This window comes from Fonsecaea monophora, assembly GCF_001642475.1.
Source record: "Fonsecaea monophora strain CBS 269.37 chromosome Unknown Scaff61, whole genome shotgun sequence".
Taxonomy (NCBI): Eukaryota; Fungi; Ascomycota; class Eurotiomycetes; order Chaetothyriales; family Herpotrichiellaceae; genus Fonsecaea; species Fonsecaea monophora.
In genome coordinates this window covers 23,114-42,940 of record NW_019173992.1, presented here as the reverse complement: position 1 = coordinate 42,940, position 19,827 = coordinate 23,114, and the positions used below count along the sequence as shown (strand labels likewise).

The 19,827-nt window shown below is 50.6% G+C and overlaps 6 protein-coding genes across 6 annotated transcripts; 3 read left to right on the top strand and 3 right to left on the bottom strand.

Annotated features, from left to right (window-relative positions):
* Positions 1 to 709: 709 nt before the first annotated feature.
* On the bottom strand, positions 710 to 2,619 carry AYO21_07669 (hypothetical protein; the record flags this gene model as incomplete). Its single annotated transcript, XM_022657623.1, has 6 exons — positions 710 to 800; positions 857 to 1,134; positions 1,253 to 1,440; positions 1,502 to 1,783; positions 1,833 to 1,906; positions 2,366 to 2,619. 6 exons carry the CDS (start codon positions 2,617 to 2,619, stop codon positions 710 to 712), a joined length of 1,167 nt encoding a protein of 388 aa, XP_022510031.1.
* A 2,074-nt stretch (positions 2,620 to 4,693) lies between these two features.
* On the bottom strand, positions 4,694 to 5,691 carry AYO21_07668 (hypothetical protein; the record flags this gene model as incomplete). The annotated part of the gene is made up of 4 exons (XM_022657622.1): positions 4,694 to 4,873; positions 4,975 to 5,075; positions 5,167 to 5,490; positions 5,595 to 5,691. The coding sequence occupies 4 exons, from the start codon at positions 5,689 to 5,691 to the stop codon at positions 4,694 to 4,696; spliced, it is 702 nt and encodes a 233-aa protein (XP_022510030.1).
* Positions 5,692 to 9,025: 3,334 nt separating this feature from the next.
* AYO21_07667 (hypothetical protein) lies at positions 9,026 to 11,268 on the top strand (the record flags this gene model as incomplete). Its single annotated transcript, XM_022657621.1, has 2 exons — positions 9,026 to 10,139; positions 10,193 to 11,268. The coding sequence occupies 2 exons, from the start codon at positions 9,026 to 9,028 to the stop codon at positions 11,266 to 11,268; spliced, it is 2,190 nt and encodes a 729-aa protein (XP_022510029.1).
* Positions 11,269 to 11,690: 422 nt separating this feature from the next.
* On the top strand, positions 11,691 to 12,379 carry AYO21_07666 (hypothetical protein; the record flags this gene model as incomplete). Its single annotated transcript, XM_022657620.1, has 2 exons — positions 11,691 to 11,735; positions 11,795 to 12,379. 2 exons carry the CDS (start codon positions 11,691 to 11,693, stop codon positions 12,377 to 12,379), a joined length of 630 nt encoding a protein of 209 aa, XP_022510028.1.
* Positions 12,380 to 16,239: 3,860 nt separating this feature from the next.
* On the bottom strand, positions 16,240 to 18,298 carry AYO21_07665 (hypothetical protein; the record flags this gene model as incomplete). The annotated part of the gene is made up of 3 exons (XM_022657619.1): positions 16,240 to 17,643; positions 17,698 to 17,808; positions 17,918 to 18,298. The coding sequence occupies 3 exons, from the start codon at positions 18,296 to 18,298 to the stop codon at positions 16,240 to 16,242; spliced, it is 1,896 nt and encodes a 631-aa protein (XP_022510027.1).
* Positions 18,299 to 18,968: 670 nt separating this feature from the next.
* AYO21_07664 (hypothetical protein) lies at positions 18,969 to 19,757 on the top strand (the record flags this gene model as incomplete). The annotated part of the gene is made up of 2 exons (XM_022657618.1): positions 18,969 to 19,138; positions 19,199 to 19,757. The coding sequence occupies 2 exons, from the start codon at positions 18,969 to 18,971 to the stop codon at positions 19,755 to 19,757; spliced, it is 729 nt and encodes a 242-aa protein (XP_022510026.1).
* Between the last annotated feature and the right edge of the window lie 70 nt (positions 19,758 to 19,827).

Sequence of the window (19,827 nt, the reverse complement as noted above, 5' to 3'; positions counted from 1 at the left end):
GGTGGCATTTGAGCCCTGTCTATTGTATTGGTATGTGTTCAAGGCCTCGAATGTACTTTATACCTGAGATGTCATTCATTAAAATATTTACTTTCCCCCATTGTTCCTGCAATGCGAGAAAGTGAGCGTGTTTCTGTGTGTCGCGAAGCGCACGATAGCAATTTTGTCTATGAGATTCCTTCGGGGGTACGGTCTATAAGGAAGAGCCTTCTACAACGGTGTATTGCCTGAGCGAAGACTTATAAGGCTACTCTTGGTCCACCTTCTGCTAACACTCTGGCACTCTTAATATCTTGCAGCATGTTGATGCATCTCTGTGCTCCCACTGGAGACACAATCATTCTCTTAGAACTCACGAACTCCACCTTTACAGCTCGTCAGTTTGTATTCCGCCTCTGAGAAAAACTATGTCAATGATACCGTATCTGATCTCAATTATTGCGAAGAAAAACCGAATTAATTCATTTCCAAAGACGACGCTGTTCAGAGGCTCCCTGTGGACAAACCTCAAATTTCCCCAAGACCCAAGTATATTAATTATAACTCTCTACCCAAGGCTCGGCACATAAGGTCATAAGATACGCACTAGTGGTCTGCATTCTCCAATACAAAATGTCCCTCAACACTTAATACTCTCAAATCAGAATAAGACAGACAAGACTTCCGGACTGAAATGGTCACTCTTCCTCATTTATTGCCAGCCCATCGCTCATGAAGATGACTGTGGAACCGTCATGGGCAGAGTCTGTGCATCACCATTCGTGTTCTGAGAGGTGAAGACTACAAGGACGGCGCAATAACTGCAAAGAGTCAGTCATTTTACTCAAGATAGGATCACACGATGCGATACACTCACGCCGCAGTCACCGCAAAGATTTCGTGCTGCTTCGCAGCCGTCGCCGTGGAGCAGAGCAATGCGAACGCGATGGTAAAGGCAAACGCCAACGAGTTCTGCGCGTACCCGTCGAGGTGTCTCAACCTGTAGAGGACCAGGACTGGGCCCATGATCAGGGCCGCAATGGCGATGGTGTACAGGAACCCGACGACCCGGTTGAATCGCTGTCTCTCAAACAGCTGGATATGGATGGTCGAACCCTCGAGCTTCCGGTTCTGGACTTTGTTGCGTAACAAGCACTATTTTGCCCACATCAGTCTCGACCTCCCCGATTCTCGGGACGATAACAGAGAGGTGGAAGGAGGGGGTTCATACTCGGACCAAGGACCTGCTGGTCCGTGTAAAGAGGTGGCTGACCAGGCCATGGACCCAGGAAGAGTTTGGCTCTCCACCGAGCACGATCAGGTCGTCGATCTTCCTGATCCAGCTGCGGTCCCTGTTTGCGAGGCTCCCATCATTGTGGATCAGACTGGCGATGCTCGCGCGGTCTTCGTCGCAAGGTCTCTGCCACTGATACAGTGTTGCGGAGCGCACCAAAAGATCGTCTTAGCTGCCACGGTCAGCTCGTTCCATCTCAAATACATCGAGGCGAGGCAAAGGGCACACCGTAAGCCTTCAGTTGCGCGTCGAGCTCCTGGAACAAGACCCGACGCACGGCTGGGGTCCGCATGTCGTCGCCGTCCCGGTTCGACAGGTATCGTCGTGTCTTCGCTGACCTGGCGTCCTGCATGTCCTGGTAATCGAGCCGGGACTCCATTTCTCGGAGGATGTCTTGATGCCACAACAGCAGCCGCGTTCTCAGGAATCCGAATCGGCGATAGATCATAAAGTTGGGATCGCTGTCGACGACGGTCGCTATTCTCGGCCATCCTCTGACTGCACACTCGACTAATAAACATACATCAGAGCCGTGATCACGACCTTTGGCAGCACTTACGGGCGCGGACGTCGGTGTTTTCCTCCTCCGGTACCTTTCTATCATGTTTCTGCTGCTGGAGATGGCGACTTATACTGACGAAGTGACGCAAGCAACTCCAATCTATTCATTCTGTTATTTCTGTCTCTGAATGTGTCAGATGGACTCACTGCTGACACTCTCTGGACACTCATCGGTGGTACGAGTTCCTTTCTCGAGGTCGTCGACTGGCATATCGTGGCTCCAGTTGGAACTATTTGTTATAATTCACGTTTTGCTTTACTGGAAGACAAGATCGAAGACAGGAAAAGCCCAAAGAGATATCCATGGTTGTCGTGCTTGACACAGGCTGCAATGGTGCATTGTTACACGCTGTCAGTCGCACGAGGCTAACTCTCGATCTCGAGCCTTGGACACATTCCCGTCGCACAAGATGTACATGCCGTCCTCCCCTGGTGACCTCTCCCCCACAGCACCGCCTCAGGTTTAGATCTACGTTTCTTATCCGGTCCCTTTCATCAGCTGACAGTACATGATACCACCGATATGTTCACGCTCGTTGCTCCAGACTTCCAGTCTCGGTACTGCTTTCCCCATCGCCATGAATCCGAGACCAGCCTTTCTTGGCCCAGCCCAAGGCCTTCGCTTTGATCCCTTTCTTGGCAGCCTTGCTCTCATCCCGTTTTGGTTTCTCTTTCGTCTTGTCATAGTCTCTATACGAGTCATCGCCATACCCTTCAGGTCGGATGGTATCGGTTTCCTGGAGCCATGTTAGCAACGGACACAGCTCATGGAGGAACATTCGCATGCTTGCACGGTTCCTTGGACGGGCTGTATGTTTGAGTGTGGGCGCTTCCATTTCTTGCCAATCTTGGACTGTTTCTGGTTCGAAGACATTCTATTTTTGCTGGATTTCTTTGGCGGGCTATTCAGGTGCCATTCCACGACTTGTCCTCTACACCGGCGTCCAGGGGATGCATCTTGATGATGATGGCGGGGTTTTGAACCGTTCACACTGAAGGCAGCTTCATTCACTGCCTCGTTTGCTGGGAAGGTGGCATCCAAGGCAGTCAAAGGTCCGTTTCAGTGGAGGCAGGCATTGTTCACGAAAATGGTCTACAGAGGGGCTGAACAATCATAAGATGGAGCGATTCACCGCGGTTGGGAGGATGAAGAGCAACGCCATCTGGCTAGGTGGTCCATCAAAGGAGTAGATTTCCAGTGCGAACAACCTATGCCGCAATCACAGCGGGGAAAGGAACAACCGCCAGCATCCCTCTAGTGGCAGCCAAACTAACCTTGGAGAGACATGCCGGTCTGTCCTGACGCCCTGACGCCCTGACCACCGTTGGTGAGAAAATAAAGGGGATAGAAAAGGTTCCAAACACAGAGACAGGGACAACGAAAGGCCCCCCTCAACCCGCCTTCCACAGTTATCCTGGGCTGACTGCATTATGAACGAGGCTTTCGAAGTGAAGACCTGGGCTCACTTCATCGCAAAATCCAAGACATTACCAAAAGGGGGCACAAGAACCTGCCTGAGACAAGAGTCCACATAACTTCACATGCTGAACTCATGTGTGCCTAATAGGAACTGGTGCAAAGGGGTGCGAGAATCGAGAATCGTTGAAAAAGTAGGACTTGAGATGAACTCTTCGGCCGGTACAGAGCGAATGTTCGACTGAAGAAGCAAAAACGTCCTCCTGGAGTCGTTAGCCACCGTACGTTGGTTTGTTCAAGGACATTGCAAAAACAGAGTGCACGCGGCGCCTCTCGAGCACCGCATTATACCCCTCCAAAGCGCGCAGGATGTCATTCAACGGTACAAACCTGACCCAGACATTATCCTTGCCAACCAATAAGTGACTGACGCTGTCATCTTTCTTCTATGCCCGCTCTTTCACAGGCGATCATCTCTGCAGACCCCATTCGAGACATCAACCAGGAGGACACAATCTGGTACAATTTTTGACAGTCGAGAAGGCGGGCAAACCAAAGCACCGTCGAGCAAACAAGACAGTCGCGTTGGTGGTGTAAAATAGTACCTGGAAAAGGAGGATAAACAAGAGGATATCTCAACCGGGAAGCTGGTCGTTCGTTGGTGTCGACGAACGGATGACTGACCGAACAGTTCGCGAATAGATGGAGCAAGCAAGCAAGCAAGAAAGACCTCACACATCTAGGTCTTTTCTCTCCCTTTCCGCCCATCTCACGCCCAGATGATACGTGACAGACAGAAAGACAAAAAGACATGAGCGTGGCGTGCCTGATTCTTCGAGAGGGCCTTCTGGTAAATAATCCAAACCAAATTCTAGGCTGAAAGAGAAATATTCCTTTGACAAATATTTCCCTGAACTTCCACTCAAATATCAACGTCTTGAATGCCCGTCCACATTTGCTGATATCCAATACCCGATACCGATACTAGATAACTGACAATTATACGCGCGCTATGTTACCTAGGTATGTACATCCAAGGCTGAAGGCGGCTGGCGTTTCGGTCGTAAGTGATGGCTTGGGGTTGACGGCAGGGGACGGGAGATCAGACGCTGTAACAGGGGAAGTTTACAACTTCAAAAAACGCGACATAGGACGTGAGGGAGATCCTGAAACGGGACATGCCATGCGCAAAGGACAGATGAACGGTGTGGTATGGCGTGACTGGCGGAGACAACCTCTGACATAAAAGGAAAACCGAATAGAGAACTAGCATAGCATAGCATATACCATGATCGTCCTCAATGACAAAGTGCACATGGATTGATTGATCCTCTCACCGCGACTAGCCTTGCAACCTCATTTATGTACAGTTTTTTTCCTTCTTCCCCCAGTAAACATCTTCGCTCGCTACACCAGCCCTCAAATCTTGACGCTTCCTCTGCTTATCGGTACCAGTACTCTGGCTTGACGAAATCGGCCATGGTCTTTGGTGTTTCGTAGGTGGGACCGTGGTGATCGCCGTGATGGCCGTGGTCGTCGTGAGAGTCTGGCGCTCCGACGTAGTCCATTCTGTAGACACTCCCGCACTCCGGGCACCGTTCAAAGGGACGGTCGCGGGTCATCTGATCAGGGAAGAAGAAGAGAAAAGGTGTTAGTCAGAATCTACGGTTGAGTGGGCTGGCGTTGACAGTGCGATAGAGAATTGGAAAGAGGTGCGACATACCACGAGCCATTTGACATTATGTGAGTCAGCGGGAGAGCCAGTGCAGCCAACCTGGTACTCGGCTCCAGCTGATTTCACTGCAATGGGATCCTCGAATGTACCTGAACAACACAATCTTGTAAGTGTGTCTGGTCGAGGAGCACAACCGCCGCTCCATTTCTCCTGGAGCTGGCCCTTCTCAAGAACACATACCAATTCTATCCGACGGGAGTGGTGACATGTCAAAGATATCAATGCCTTGCATCTTTCCCAAGATTTCGAGACGTTCCAGACCAGTTGCTTGTTCGAGATCGGTAGGGACGGTACCAGGCGCGGCACCAGGTGGAAGGAGATCGGCTTCGGTTTTGATTTCTAGAGAAGCAGAGTTGCCAAGATCAGTATGTTTTCCCTTTGCACTTGTAATTTCTCTGGGGTACAAGGTCTTCAACTCTGAGGGCGACTCATGAGGGTCCATACCTTCAAAAGGAAGAAGTTTGCCCTCCGGATCGCCGGGCTTCGGATCGAACTTGCTTGCTCCTGTAGACATCCATATCAGTCAGTTGAGCTCCGATGTGGCAGTCAGTGTCGAAACAGCTTCTCCGAGTAGATCGTCGAAGCTTCGAGGGTTCAATTGCACGTACGGCGAGCTGTGATGGTGGTGAATGTTCGGGGAGCGACGCGGACAGCTGACATAGGCACACGCCTAGCGAGAGAGAAAGCTGCGCGTGCTACCGACATGGTGGAGGCCGTTGAGATGTGAGGTGAGAGTCGATGGGGGAGGAGTTGTAAGAGCACAGAGGTCAAAGGTCCAAAGTGTCGAAACTGCGATTGAGGTTCGGGAGGATGATGATTGGCCAGTGAGTTTCAGAGCTCATACCACTTTTTACAAGCCGCAAACACCGCCATTCAGCCTCGTCACAGCCACAGTCACGTGTCAGGCTGAAGAAAAGAAAACAGTTGCTCAGTATACATATAGACGTACGGGCACATTGTCTAGTGATGGTCTCTTGTGTGTTTGTAATGATATCCTAGCACTAATATGTCCAGCACTGAGAGTTTAGGCTACAGTAGAGCACTGTGGATACAAAATCGTGTGACTTGGCCTTTCCCTCCATGCTTTTACGCATGCAAATTCTGGGATAGTAAATTTACTGCTGTGTGGTCCTTGTGGAGGTTATAACGCCCTCAAGTTAGTAGAAACATGTGACCCCGCGATCGAAGCTGTCCGGGAATACTGTCCAAGAATATTACCACAAATCGTATTAGCTAGTTCTCGGATTTACAGGTATGGTTAGGATCAAGCTTTTCAAACAGTAGATATTGCGGATAAACTAAGCAAGCCGAGCATAGAGGTTAGGGACGATATCGGAGAGATACTTTATCAATAATATTTATTGAACAGAATGAAAAGGAGACGAAGACAGAAAGTTTTGACCTTGTAGGGATAAAATGTAGCTGCCCAGAACCTATGCTTCTATCTTTCACCGTGTTCACGGGGATTCTGCCGGTGAGACTTCACAAGTTCAAAGGTAGAAGATGCTTGAGAGCTCTAGGAGCTGTGAGGGTGGTAGAGATCATGTTCCTCGACGCGAATATCACAGTCTGACTATTTGGATGCGTCCTGCAGGGTGGGACATCAACACACACCAGGATAGCACGAGCTTGTGTTCAATTTGCCCACACAGCAAGGACGATGATCTGCAGATTCGGCAGTCGTTACTTAAAAGGATACCTCGTATCCATAAGTATTTTGAGCTCTGATCGCTTCCATCAACAGGCTGGGTGGCTGAGGAGTCGGCGAGGTCGGCACGTCGGATAGTTGCTGAGCAATCCTCGGAGGGTGTTTGTCCTCTGACGTAGTCCAAGACTCCCGTTCTTGGCACCCCCTTTTCGTCTTCATGTTGTTAGGCAGCATTTTCACCTCCAAACTTTGTATTCACCTCCATCTGTCAAGCTGTTGTGACGCCGTCACGATCAACAGATGAATAGTAGGCAATAGTCAGTGACGTGTCTCGGGCAGTGATTGTCACAACAACATTCCACAGCCGATGATTTGGAGAGTCGCAAAATTCTTTCTTTCTCTTCTTTCATGCAATCTTACAACATTATTTCTCGAGCCCGAAGGGCTCATATTCTCTTGATATTGCCGGGAGACGGTATGCACCGGAGATGCCTCCATTCTTGCTCTCATACTCGACCGAAAAAGCCACTTGTCCTTGCTATTACTGCAACATGTGGCAGAGCATGATAACGGACTCGCTGATTCTCTTGAGCGTTGATCTGAGCGCGATGGACTGTCAAAGGGGATGTTTCAGCGAAATCAGAAGGTCTCCACGTCAACAGTGTGAAGCTGGAACGTCACATGAGCGAGTGACCGCCTGGGTGACCTTCCCGTTGAAAGGTGCGTTGGCCCCACTACTGGTATGTTCACATCTCCATTCTCTTCACATATATTTTACAATTTCGGAATTGTATCCGAAGATCAATGAAGGATGACCGAAGCGAACGGATATCCCCAATCTGCCGCCTCTACTCTATCGGCGTTCATACAGCGATGTAACGAAGTACCAGGGATATCCAATATCCCTGGGGACGGGCTATCACAATGTGATACAACGGCTTCGACTTCTGAATGACAATGGTAGTTTAGAGCTCCAGATTAACCTCTCCTATGGGCTCCCTAACTACAACTATCCCGAGGTCTTCCCAATTTTTTTTGGGTAGGTTGGGGGTTCAAATCCCTGTATTCACACGCTATTGTGCCAGACAGACAGACCTCTGAGAGCACAGCCATATTTGTGTGATGGATTGATACTTCCCTCATCAGGCCAGGGGCACTCCAACACAGGTTCCTTGGCAAAATCAATTGTTGAATTTGTATTCCTTTCCATGCATGGCTTGCAATATTTTCGAAGGTGCTGTGAATGTGTGGTGCTGCTGGTGTGTACAATATCTGGAAATTGTGTCGCACCTTTACCAGGAGAATTAATCAATCCATTGATTCACCTCTCCATCAACAATTTACTCGCCCAGTGTGTCCGTCGACTTTTTCAACTTGATGACTTCCGCCGCGAATGAAACACAGCTACACAGGGTGGCCGATGTCTGTCTTTCGCGGTTTCTCTTGCAGGAAAACATTGAGCTTCATACCAGCCTGTGAAAGGCCCCTCTGAATGAGACATGTAGCCGATATTTGGTGGCGGCCTGGCGCAGGATCTACATGCTTCAATTTGCGAGTCTTGCCTCCCTGGCTCGTGTATCCCTGAGTCGGTCTCACTATCGTCAATATCTTCATGGCTAAATATATTACAGGCGATGAACGTCTTCGTGAGGCTGCTGAGGGAGAGATTCTGTTCAAATGTTCCGCGACCGCTGTCAGACATCCTCTATGGTGAAATCGCGGATGAGGGTAAATTCGCAGTTGTTGTCGAGTTGCAGGGTAAAGTCTGCGCTGCAAGCGCACCTTCCCCTTCCTGTTTCATGGCATCTCGGATCTCTACTGGTGGCATCTTACATCTCAATGTGGATTAGCTAACGAGGAAGAGTAGACAGTTTATTTGAATCAAAAATGACATGCCCCTCGACATCCAACGAATCTCCTCCGCCCTTCTCAAGATCTAGTTGTATTAATTGGGAATAAAATCCGTGGGAAGACATCAAAAGTCGCTGTTCTCTGCTGAGCAGTGGAGCCACCCTTTACACCGTCATTCTCCCCCGAACAAGGATCTACATTGCTCCGCATTGTACAGGGTTCCCCACACTTATACATCATGGAAATATTGCTCCTTAACCGGTTTATGCTTGCCGTGACGATCTGTTGCCTCTTCTAGCCTGGCCGCAGCAAAACAAATAGGCTATATTGCATTTCTTAACATGGAGAAACAACTGATGCAGCATTCGGGGCTGGTACGGCTGGATACCTCCAAATCCTGCTTCGGTATTCGGTGTAGTGTTTTCCATATGTCAAGTACAAAGGCACAAATGCGGCCTCGATTCAAATTTGATTTCTGGAAGAGAAACTCGACCACTCCATACGAACGCGAAAGAAGAGACTTGACAGCGTGCTAACAACATGTGGCCGTTGCTATCCTTGGGTTGCGGCCTTTTGGGGTTGGTCTTAGCTGATGTGTCTGTCTCTATCTCAGGCACCGACCCATTCTCTCTGCACGTCACATCAGACCAAGGTATCACAGTGGTCAACAAAGCTATTCTCAGCGGCGATACAAACAACACAGCAGATGCAGTATCTGCTTCCAATGATGGTGTGGTCGCCAACAGCGGAGGCTTTATTGATTGGTCCCTCGTCCAGCCCAACGTTGTCAGAATTCAGTACAACTCTAGCCTCGCGTTTACAGGGGCACAGTTTACAGCTGGCCCTCACGAAAGCTTTTATGGCGTTTGGGAGTACCCCTGGAACAATTCTCTGACCAACAATGGCGTGGAGTTCGATCTCAAAGGCGTTGGAAACGCGCTCGGCGTTAACTGGGACAACGCACGAGCGCCTGCGTTCTACAGCAGTACTGGCTACGGAGTCTATGCTGACACGTTAGATATGGGATCCTTTCAATTTACTCCGGCTCAAGCACAGTTCATCTTCAACACTAGCAGTCTGACATACTACATTATATTGGCAACCACTCCGGGAGATTTCAAGTCGATTATTGAGACATATACGGAACTCTCGGCACGCATCACCATGCCTCCGGACGCTGGATATGGTCCGACTTTCTGGTCCGACAATTTCGAGACAGATTTCCATGGCTCCGTGTCCAATGCGCAGCAGAATTACTACGATGTCATCGATCATCTCTACGCCAACCAGATCCATGCCACCTCCATGTTTGCGGACAGGCCCTATGGCACAGGGAACTATTCGTGGGGGAACTTTGACTTTGATCCAGTCTACTACCCTACACCCAGAGAATTCATTGCGAATCTGTCCAACTGGGGCTTTGACTTTCAAGTATGGGCGGCTAATCGTGCGTTCTTGGACACGGAGCTCTACAATGCGTCGGTTGCTGGTGGATGGCTATTCCCCGGTATCAACCCAGAGTTCTTCCTCGGACCAGCCCTGAACTTGTCCATTCCTGCCGCGTATGAGTATGTGCTCAACAAGATGGCTTATTTCCCGTCGGTCGGAGTCAAAGGGTTCAAGATTGATCGTGGTGAGGAAGGGGAGATGCCAGGTAAGCAAATTGATCAGTCGGCGGCTGCCATTTGTCGTGTGCTGATGAATCAGTCTGGGAACAAAATATCCAGATGCGACTCTTCGAACAGATCTGCGAAACGGTAATGGCCAACAAATGGGGCAAGTCCGGGTTCTACAGTTTCGCCCGGTCAGTCGTTGACCGTTCGCGTTCTCTGACCAATGTTTGGAACGGCGACTCTCATGCAAACTTCACTGGCCTCCGCTACAGCATTGCTTCTGGTATTCGAGCCTCGTTGCTGGGATTCTCTACCTGGTCTTCCGATACCGGGGGATATGTACGTTCTCCTAATCTCGTTGCGGACCAACCTACGCCTGAGCTGTGGGCGCGCTGGATGCATTTTTCGTCATATTCGCCGGTGTATGAAATCATGGTCGGCACTAACCATACCCCGTGGTATGCTCCATATCCAACGCGACTTGTCTCAGTGCTCAAAGCAACCGCAAATGAGCACCATGCGCTCATACCGTACATCAAGTCCTTCACCTACCAGGCGACGCAGACCGGTATCCCTGTCATGCGTGCTCTGTTCTTGGAAACTCCAGACGACACCTCGGTGTACGATACCACTGATGCTTATTTCTTTGGCGACAACCTTTTCGTGGCCCCGATCGTCCGGGAAGGTGGAACGCGGGACGTCTATTTCCCCAAGTCCTCGGTGGGCAACCGGACAGCTCGTGCGTATCTGGAGTACTACAACAAGACTGCGGTCCATCAGGGCGGCTCATCAGCCACGGTCAACCTGGAGTGGGAGTACAACCCCGTTTACGTGCGTGAGGGGAGCATTGTCGTCCGGGGCGACACCTACCAAGGCAACAACAAGTGGACGCAGAAGTGGCAACCTAGCCTCACAATCGAGGTATTCCCCAGCTACACCTATCCAACTTCGAGCTTCCCATACTACAACGGAATGGAAGTGGTGAACATAACACTGTCATCGCAATCCACGTCAGGGACCGTCGTTGTTCAATGGAATGGCGCCTTGGGTATCCCTAGTCCTCCACAAGTCGTTTTCTATGGAAAAAGCGGAGCTCAAAATGCCAGCGTAAAGACCACTGGTGCTGGAGGGTCAGCCCAGATCACGGGCTTTCAGAGTGTATTCGGCTGAGAAACATAGACAGAATGTAGATTCGTGGAGTATGTGGTCGAACTGCGCGCGGGAGAGATGCACATTGCCCCGGGGATAGCAGAAACACTCAACGACATTATGATAGAAAGTATACAAGGTACCAAAGTACAGAGTCATGATGAAGCGACAAGGAAGCCCCTGAAAGTGGCGGCGCCAAGAAAATTCTAGAAGGCGTGGCGGATTTATAATAGTCACGTGCATCATGCTAGATCTTCAAGCACGTGATCATGACTGTCGTCCGACGCGACTTTATTTCTGCAATGCCATGGCATGTTTCTACAACTATCTTTGCCATACTCCTCGACGCCGCATTTAAGTCACCACTTCAGCGCATTGCCACATCTTCACTGACAAAAGATAATATCGCGACAAAGACACAACCGTTATTAAACACATCAACCATGGCAAACTATCTCGCTTCCATCTTTGGAACAGAACAAGACAAAGTAGGTTCCTCCCAAAGTCTCCAGTTTTACGAGAACCCAGAACTAACCACATCTTACAGGTCAACTGCTCCTTCTACTACAAAATCGGCGCTTGTCGACACGGCGACCGCTGCTCGCGCAAGCATGTCAAACCTTCATACTCGCAGACGATCCTTCTTCCCAATCTTTACCAAAATCCGGCCTACGACCCCAAGAACAAGATGAACGCCTCCCAGCTGCAGAATCACTTTGATGCCTTCTACGAAGACTTTTGGTGCGAAATGTGCAAGTACGGCGAGGTTGAGGAGGTGGTTGTCTGTGATAACAATAATGACCACTTGATCGGCAACGTGTATGCACGGTTCAAATATGAAGACTCGGCACAAGCGGCCTGCGACGCCCTCAACAGCAGGTGGTACGCAGCGCGACCGATCTACTGCGAGCTGTCACCAGTCACAGATTTCCGGGAAGCATGTTGCAGGTTGAATTCTGGCGAGGGGTGCGTCAGGGGTGGCTTCTGCAATTTCATCCACAGAAAAGAACCGAGCCCTGAGCTGGAGAGAGAACTGGAGCTCAGTACGAAAAAGTGGCTGAAGATGAGGGGCCGCGATGAGAGAAGTGTGACGAGGAGCCCAAGTCCAGAGCCAACAAGGAAGAGATATTGAGCAGCTCGACGCATACGGACTTCAGACGCGATCAACCTTTTGGCTGTCTTATCGGCGCATGTCGCTTCTCCCAGATATATGGAGATAGGGAGACTTGAAGATGGAGTGGTTCATATTTCGCGATCACTGTTTTCGAAGGGTTACATGCGCTTCTTTCAACCTGACTGAAGAGTCTGTTCGCAGAGCCCTTTTTGCTGCGGGATATTGAGCAACAAAAGCCTTCCAATGATGAGTGAGGAATCTGAAATACCGGCTCAGACCAACACCAATTTAAAGGACTGGATGATGCGTCGAAAAGGACGTCCAGGTCTTGTCCGACTCTCCTGGACAGATTTGGTTGTGGTATAGCGCCGATCTGCCGGTCCGGGAACAACCTCGTGTGGCTTGCTACATAGTCTTCCGCCGTGTCATCTCATGTGGGCAGCATTATGCATATCACGAACCCCCCATCGCCAGGATCCAACCTCACACGTTTATTCTCGGGACATTCACACAACCCTCCCTCCCGCCTTGGTTGTCTGGTTCTGCATGACAGGCTCTGGAAGGTGAAGGAAAACCAGGACTTCCGCGGCTCTTTGCAAAAGAAAAGGCCAATTTAGCGATACCACTACCCTCCAGAAAACGCCTTTACACATACAACACTCTCCAAGAAGGCACCACACAGTCCGACCCGATTTATCATACTCCTCTCGCGGTACGACAGGGAGTCGAAAAGAATTTCAGAGCAATCGTCCAAACAAGTGCTGTGCGTGCCGTACCGCGCCATACTCCCTATCTTCGTGCGCCGCATGTGCCGCAGCATACGCAGGGGTATTGAGTTTGAAAGGGAACATCGCCGCATGGCAGAAGTCGTTCGGTCCAGATGCAGGTATCGGTCAAAAAACTACGCGGATCCTTCTCTTTTTCATGTATGTAGTTATATGTACTGTATGGATGCACCTGGCTGGCAGTCCAGAGACATGAAATTGGTGCATAGCACTGCGGAATTTCTCTTCAGGTAGAGAAGAGAATGGGACAAAAGACAGTTTCCGCTCCATTGCATCTTTTCCTAATTCTAGTTTTATGGGCCTTTTACGTGATACCCGATCTTAGAATCTCTGCTTGCTTGTACTTTTTCTTCCTCACACGTCGATATTGGCAGGTCGAAATATAGTCTGTTGTTTGGTAGGCTACGAATGGTTCGGTTCGTGGACATGTGTGTATGTATGTGGGGACTGGGAATAGTTTGATTCTACCAATTGCTCTATTGTGTCATTGTGTCTAGCAGCTTACAACGGCGGATGCAACCTGCGATCCGCCGGTAACGGGATATCAATGTTCGTCGTTAAGTCGTCATGTTTCCGTGTTGCTCCATTCGCCCAGCTCCCACTGCTCCCCCAAACCCGCTGCTGCTCACCTCCAGCAAACCCAGCCGCTTCGCTGTCACATCTCAATGCTAGCCTCTCCAGTGTCCAGGCGTGTCCCTCTTGATCCCACCTCGAGATGATAAATTTGACTGTATTGAATGCATGACTCTCTCCAGAGATCCCAAAAGCCAAGCGATTGATTTGTGTTATTCTCCTAGTTCCTGGCTTCCGTTCGAGGCAGAAGCGAGGGAGTTGATGATTCGTACATATATTCAAGTTTCGAGGGCAACGGTGGTAACCTGAGTTGTCATGCGCCCGGCCTTCTGGTACGTCTGATTCTTTGCTGGTGGTGCCCGCATTCAAGAGATTCATGCTCCCTTGTTGGTTTCAGGACGGCTTGTCCTTGAATGGGCCAACCTTTGCCCACCACAGTAACACAAGGACAATGCCCACGATGGCCAGTATAAAGCTGATGGCGATGAAGCAGCCTATCATTCGGGTCCGACGTTGTTTCTTCCGATTTCGCTCAAGCCATGTATCTCTGCGAAAGGTCGTTAGTCCGTTCACCTCTCCAAAACCTCCGTGCTATCTGCCGCTAACGTACGTATGCCTCAAAGGCGCAGTAGAAGACGCAGTTGAATTTGACCTGGTATCTGAAATGGTTCCCTTCTCTTCATCCAAATGTACTGCCATTGAAAACCGCCGCCAGAATGCTGGATCTCGAACACCTGCCGCCATGACGCTTGACGATTCAGTGATAAAGCAGGTGTGTGTCTGACGACGAGTTTCGGCGATTGCGCCCGAGCAATATTCCAAAGGGTTTCCAATGTCGGAAGACCGGCGAGCGGAAACTGAATGATATCTGCAGAACGTTTCGAGATAGAGCGACACAACCAAAAGGCACAAAAGGTGGTACAAATGAGTGGACGATCCCGAGGCACAAAGGAGTGAAGTGCCACAGACCTGAACGACGACGAACCGGCAAAGAGAATCAAAGACACCGTAGGAAACAACAGATGGTGCAGGAGCCGCCTTGATCACATTCTGGAGAAGCAAGAAGGATTCAACAAGGCTGGAAGGAACAAACTTGCGCGGAATATGGCAGATGGAGCTGACAGTCGTCGCCAGAAAGCTCCGCAATCCAGGTTCAATGCATCTTTCCCGTTCCAAGGACTGTGAGGTTCCACAAGAATTTGCCTTTTTAATAAAGCATCGCTGTTTGTTTTTTGCCCACCTTGTCCTTTTTCTCCCCCTCTCTCTGGGTTTCGTTCAACGAATTCGCACAATTTGGTTTGTTTAATCAAAAACCCTGGTCGTGGCGCGTGGCCATGTGGCATCTTCATACACCTTTGGTCAGGCTTTCCCTGTGCAGCAAACGGTTGGCGTCATGGACGAGGGTACGAGGGTGCGCCAATCAGTGTGATCGAGCGCCCAGAGATGGTCCAAGGGGCCAATTTTGGGCCAGATCTAGAAAGCCACTGGTTTAGGCAGGTGATTACGAGGAGCCACTGGGAGCCCAAGGCGGGACTATTGATTGGGCTGAAGGAGAATGGCAGTTGAGAGAGCAGAAACGACAATGGTTTGGGGACAAGGAGGAATGGTGATGGATGGCGGTGGGTTGTGGAGATGATGGGAGATTAAAAGGAAGTTGGATGTCGGTTCTCCATTGGTCGGGAGCTTGGCACCACAGGCGCCTCATTGATAAATTCTGACTGCGAAACGCGAAGCCCAGACGCGCCAACGTCATTATCACCGCCAGCCAAACGATAGAGGTCGCAGCATTAGTCTACAGTACGAGGTAGATACAAGGTACAGACAGAAGTCCGGAGCTGCTCGGTACTCGTATCTTGCTTCAGAGTCTTATCTTACCTCCTAGCAAACTCAGTACCCGTCCTTAAAGCGCCGATACTCCACACGAAATCCCAGATGATACTTGAGAACTCATCAAAAGTTGACAATCCCGTCCCCGTTGCGAAAGCACTCCGCAAGCCGTAAAGTCTAAAGTGAAGTTGGACGCGCCGATCCTAAACACAGCAACTAGATAGCTGGAAGCCCTCCCCACGACCAGCCTATACCCGAACAATGGAGAGATAGCCGTGCAGAAGTCAAGAGATATGGGAGATTCTGACTGGACTATCTTGCCGTAGATCTCGCCTTGTGCGTTGCCTATCGACGATCGCTGCACCACTGGTCAACAGCGTCCAACGCCTCTTCGTGAGAGAGTAAATTGAGTCTCCTTCTTACGCTTAGACTATAGCATTGTCTTCGAGCAAGACTTGTCAGAATATCGATGGCTTGACGGCAATTTAGAATTAGAGGTTTGAGGCATGACGCTCCTGACCATGGCTGTAGAGTTCTACAACTATCCTTGTAAGGCTAATCTGCATGTCAAGCATGAATCGTCTTGATATAGCAGGTCCCAGTGGCCGAAACCTTCACTTTGGTTTGCTCCTTCTGGCGAACGACTTCCCACCAAGGCCAATCAGTTCATCGCAGCTCTCGAAATCTGCTCTTTTACTTTTTCTTCTTTGCCGGCGGATTGGTCTCAATACCCTGGTACGACATGGACCCGGGCAACTTCTCCCAGGGCGCAAAGACATTCTTGATGCTCTTCTTATCGAGCACTTTCCTCAGCTCAGGGAAATGTCTGCCTAGGACATCTTTCATACCAGTATCCTGCACCCACTTCAAACCTTCCTTGGTATACGTCGCAGCATTCCATTGGCCCGCAATGAAGCGATCGCTCTTCAGTCGGCGCGACGCCATGAGGATGAAGATGCGGAATGCAGTGTCGCTGAATCCGAAGCCCGCCGGCACAGGCTCGCTATGCGACCCCACCAGCGTGTCCACCAACTCGATGTCACCGCCATACGCATCGGAGAGTGCCGCGGCCAATTCCTTGTTGCCTCCAGTCAGCTGCTCAAAGTTCTTGACTGGTGGCATGTGCAGCAGTCGACGGAATTGGTTGTATCGTGGTACCCCGCGCTCACGGTCTCGAAGGATATCCACGGTACCCATGTCTCGATGCAGCCCGTCAGGCGTGGTCAGATTGCGGAGGAAGTCGGGATAGTTCGAGTTCGTGATTGCGCCAGGATAATTGATGCCGAACGAGTAGAAGGCGTCAGCAAAGGTGATGTCACCATCGAGCGGTTTCTGTGCGTCGCGGAAGAGCATGTCCTCGACACGTTTGCAACTTTTCAGTTCACCGTCACGAGCATTGAAAAAGGCAATTGTGTCTGGAATGAGAGAGTGCATACGGTAAACCGAGACGAACTCCTCGGTGAGGGAATACGGTACACCGAAGTGATCGACTCCGGAGCCTGGGATGCCGCTGATGACTTCACTTGTCTTTGAAATACGACCCAGCTTCTTCGTCAAGGTCTCGCCGACGAGACCCCACCAATTCGCATTCATGGCAATCTTGAGCGTCGGGTGAGCGAGAATGGCCGGAGTCCATTCCACAGTGTGTATCTTGGCCATCAACGCACAGTTGACAAGACGAGCCTTATCAAAGATCTGGTCGCCAGTCCAATCGGGGTAGTTTCGCCTCAGCATGTCGCAGATGGAATTGTGTTCCAGCGCGAAAAGAGTGTGCAACATCTCCATACCGATCCACCAGTTGTTGTTGAACCCCGTCAGCGGGTTGTTCTCAGCATCACGCGGCAGGAACTGTGCTCGGCCATCCTTGGTGAGTAACAGCTTGCCGTCGCTGTGTTTGTTTCGCAGTGTTTCTGTCACGGCCTCACTCGAGCCATAGATCTGCGAACTGTCCCACCACGCCGTATTGACATTCTTGTACCCTGGGCACCTGCGATCGGTCTCGCTGAGAATTTGATCTGGTTCCGTCTGTGGCAGCTCCATCTTGCCATGGGGCCACTCATCTCCATGAGGCAGGGGGATATCGTAGTTGTTCTCGCTCTATGTTTGTATATATCAGCATTGCTCCCTCTTCTGAAAGCTTTTGCCACTTACACTTTCATGGAAGAACCAATCATGAGTTTGGAATTGGATCCACGCAGCAGCGAGTAAGTTCAATGTGGTAGCTGGAATAAAGGATTTTCGTGCCATGAAGCGCTCGCTCAACTATTATGGCGCAACAAACATGTTAGCATGGTACCTCTGACGAGAAAGAAGGCCCCATATGCCGTAAATGTGCTGATTCGGCTGGTTCACTCGGTATGAGACAACTCACCATCCTCGGGTTTGGATTCCAAAGATCCTCATCGTAAGGTTTTGGGCAAAAAGCTCTGGGAAAATTGCGCCCTAATCGCATACCAGCGCATCCCATGAGTGGCATTTCAGTTGAGTTGAACTTGCCCTCTGAGTTGCGGGCAGTTTCGAATCGCTTGTCGGTCATGGGGACGGTGGATTGAGTGCCTTGGGCAGTTCCAGAAGGGTAGGCATCATGTAAGTTGTACTGGCGAAGCTCGACACGCAAAGCGTCCAAGTTGAGCGCACCGACCAAGCTAGGGAGCTTGTGCCATGGGACGATTTTGTTGACGAGGTGAAAGATGCCCACAAGCAACCGGTCAGTAAAGCTGGCCTTATAGCTGGGTCTCACGGCTTCGTCCATGTTGGCGGGGGCTGTTGATGGTATTCGAAGGAGAAGGACGGGCAAGGCGTTTGCATCGGATGGGAGATGGTCTGAATATGTAAAAAGGGATGAAAGATACCAGAGCCGATGAGTGGAAGTGACGCTGCGCCTGCTCTGGGCTTCAGCTGCTCACTCCTGCACATGCCCATCCCCATCAACCCTGTTACGCAGTCAAAGCCAGCCACGCTCCTTCCTCCAAGACGCCTTGTTGGGGTTGACCGGCTGCCTGAAGCTGCGACTTGCCTTGCAGCGCGTTCATCCTGGGAAGGGGTTGATGTACCACCTGGCGTGGTGACCAGGTATTTGCCAAGCCGCGACAGACAAGTTACAATATTGACTGGTTCGGTTGCGCAGCCAGGCCTCCAGCTCGCATGCAAATCCCTTTCAGCTTATCCAGCTACAACACGAGAGTTGGTCAGAGTCCGCTTCTTCTTGGTTCCTGTGACCCTGATCCTCAGCTTGTGTAACCAACACGTCGAATCGCTGGGTGGCTGCACATGCCAACCTGGACTTCGACATGTGCGTGGAGGAGCAATATCAATTCATCTGATCATATTTGGGTGTTAGCCTTCCATCATCCTTTGAGGTGACAGTATCCAGACACACCTGAAGTCCCAGAGTAATCTGCATCAGTACCTCAATCGCCAGTATGCACTTGACCCTTACCAACATTGCGAAGACGGCGTTCACGGGAGGCTACCGCGACAAGTCCACAGCAACATCCCACCACGATGAAGAAGATCACAGATACATTCGCGGCGACATCGAAACTCGAGGCCCGTGTCCCGGGCTGAATGCATTGGCGAACCAGGGGTATCTGTAAGTTGCATTGTCCTGCTTCTTTTCCCCCGAAAATGTCTTGTGCTGATTCGAGTGTAGACCACGAGACGGCAAAAACCTCACCATTCCTCAAGTCCAACATGCACTGGAGACCGCCTTGCACATGTCACCTCTTGCCGCCGCTTCACTTTGCAGCAGTCTTCCTCCTCTGTTGCGTAAGGACGGTACATTCGACCTGGTTGACACACGCCGCCACAATGTCATCGAGCACGACTCCTCCTTCACTCGGCTTGATTTCCACCAGGGTGACAACTACACTTTTCAGCCAGATATGCTGCAGGCCATGATCAATGATGCGGATGGCGGACCCGTCACTCTGCGATCGTTGGCGAAGACATTCATCCGTCGGGACAAGGAGAGTCGGGCTGCAGGAGCTCCAAGGTTGCCCTTGAATCTCTGGTTTGTGCGAGTGTTACAGGCAGTTGGGGTGATGAACACGGCTCAGACTGGTGGGATCTTGACCAAGGAAGTATTGCATGCTGTTTTCGCCGAGGAGAGGTTCCCGGAAATCATCCTCGAAAACCCGACACCGCGGACTGTCTTGACATTGCTTGGGAATGCCTTGGGGATGATGCGATATGTCATATTCGGGCCTTAGGACGACTAGAAGCAGTCGAAGCACCTCTTGAGTATTATTACCGCCGCATCAAAGTTGCGAAGCTCGATTA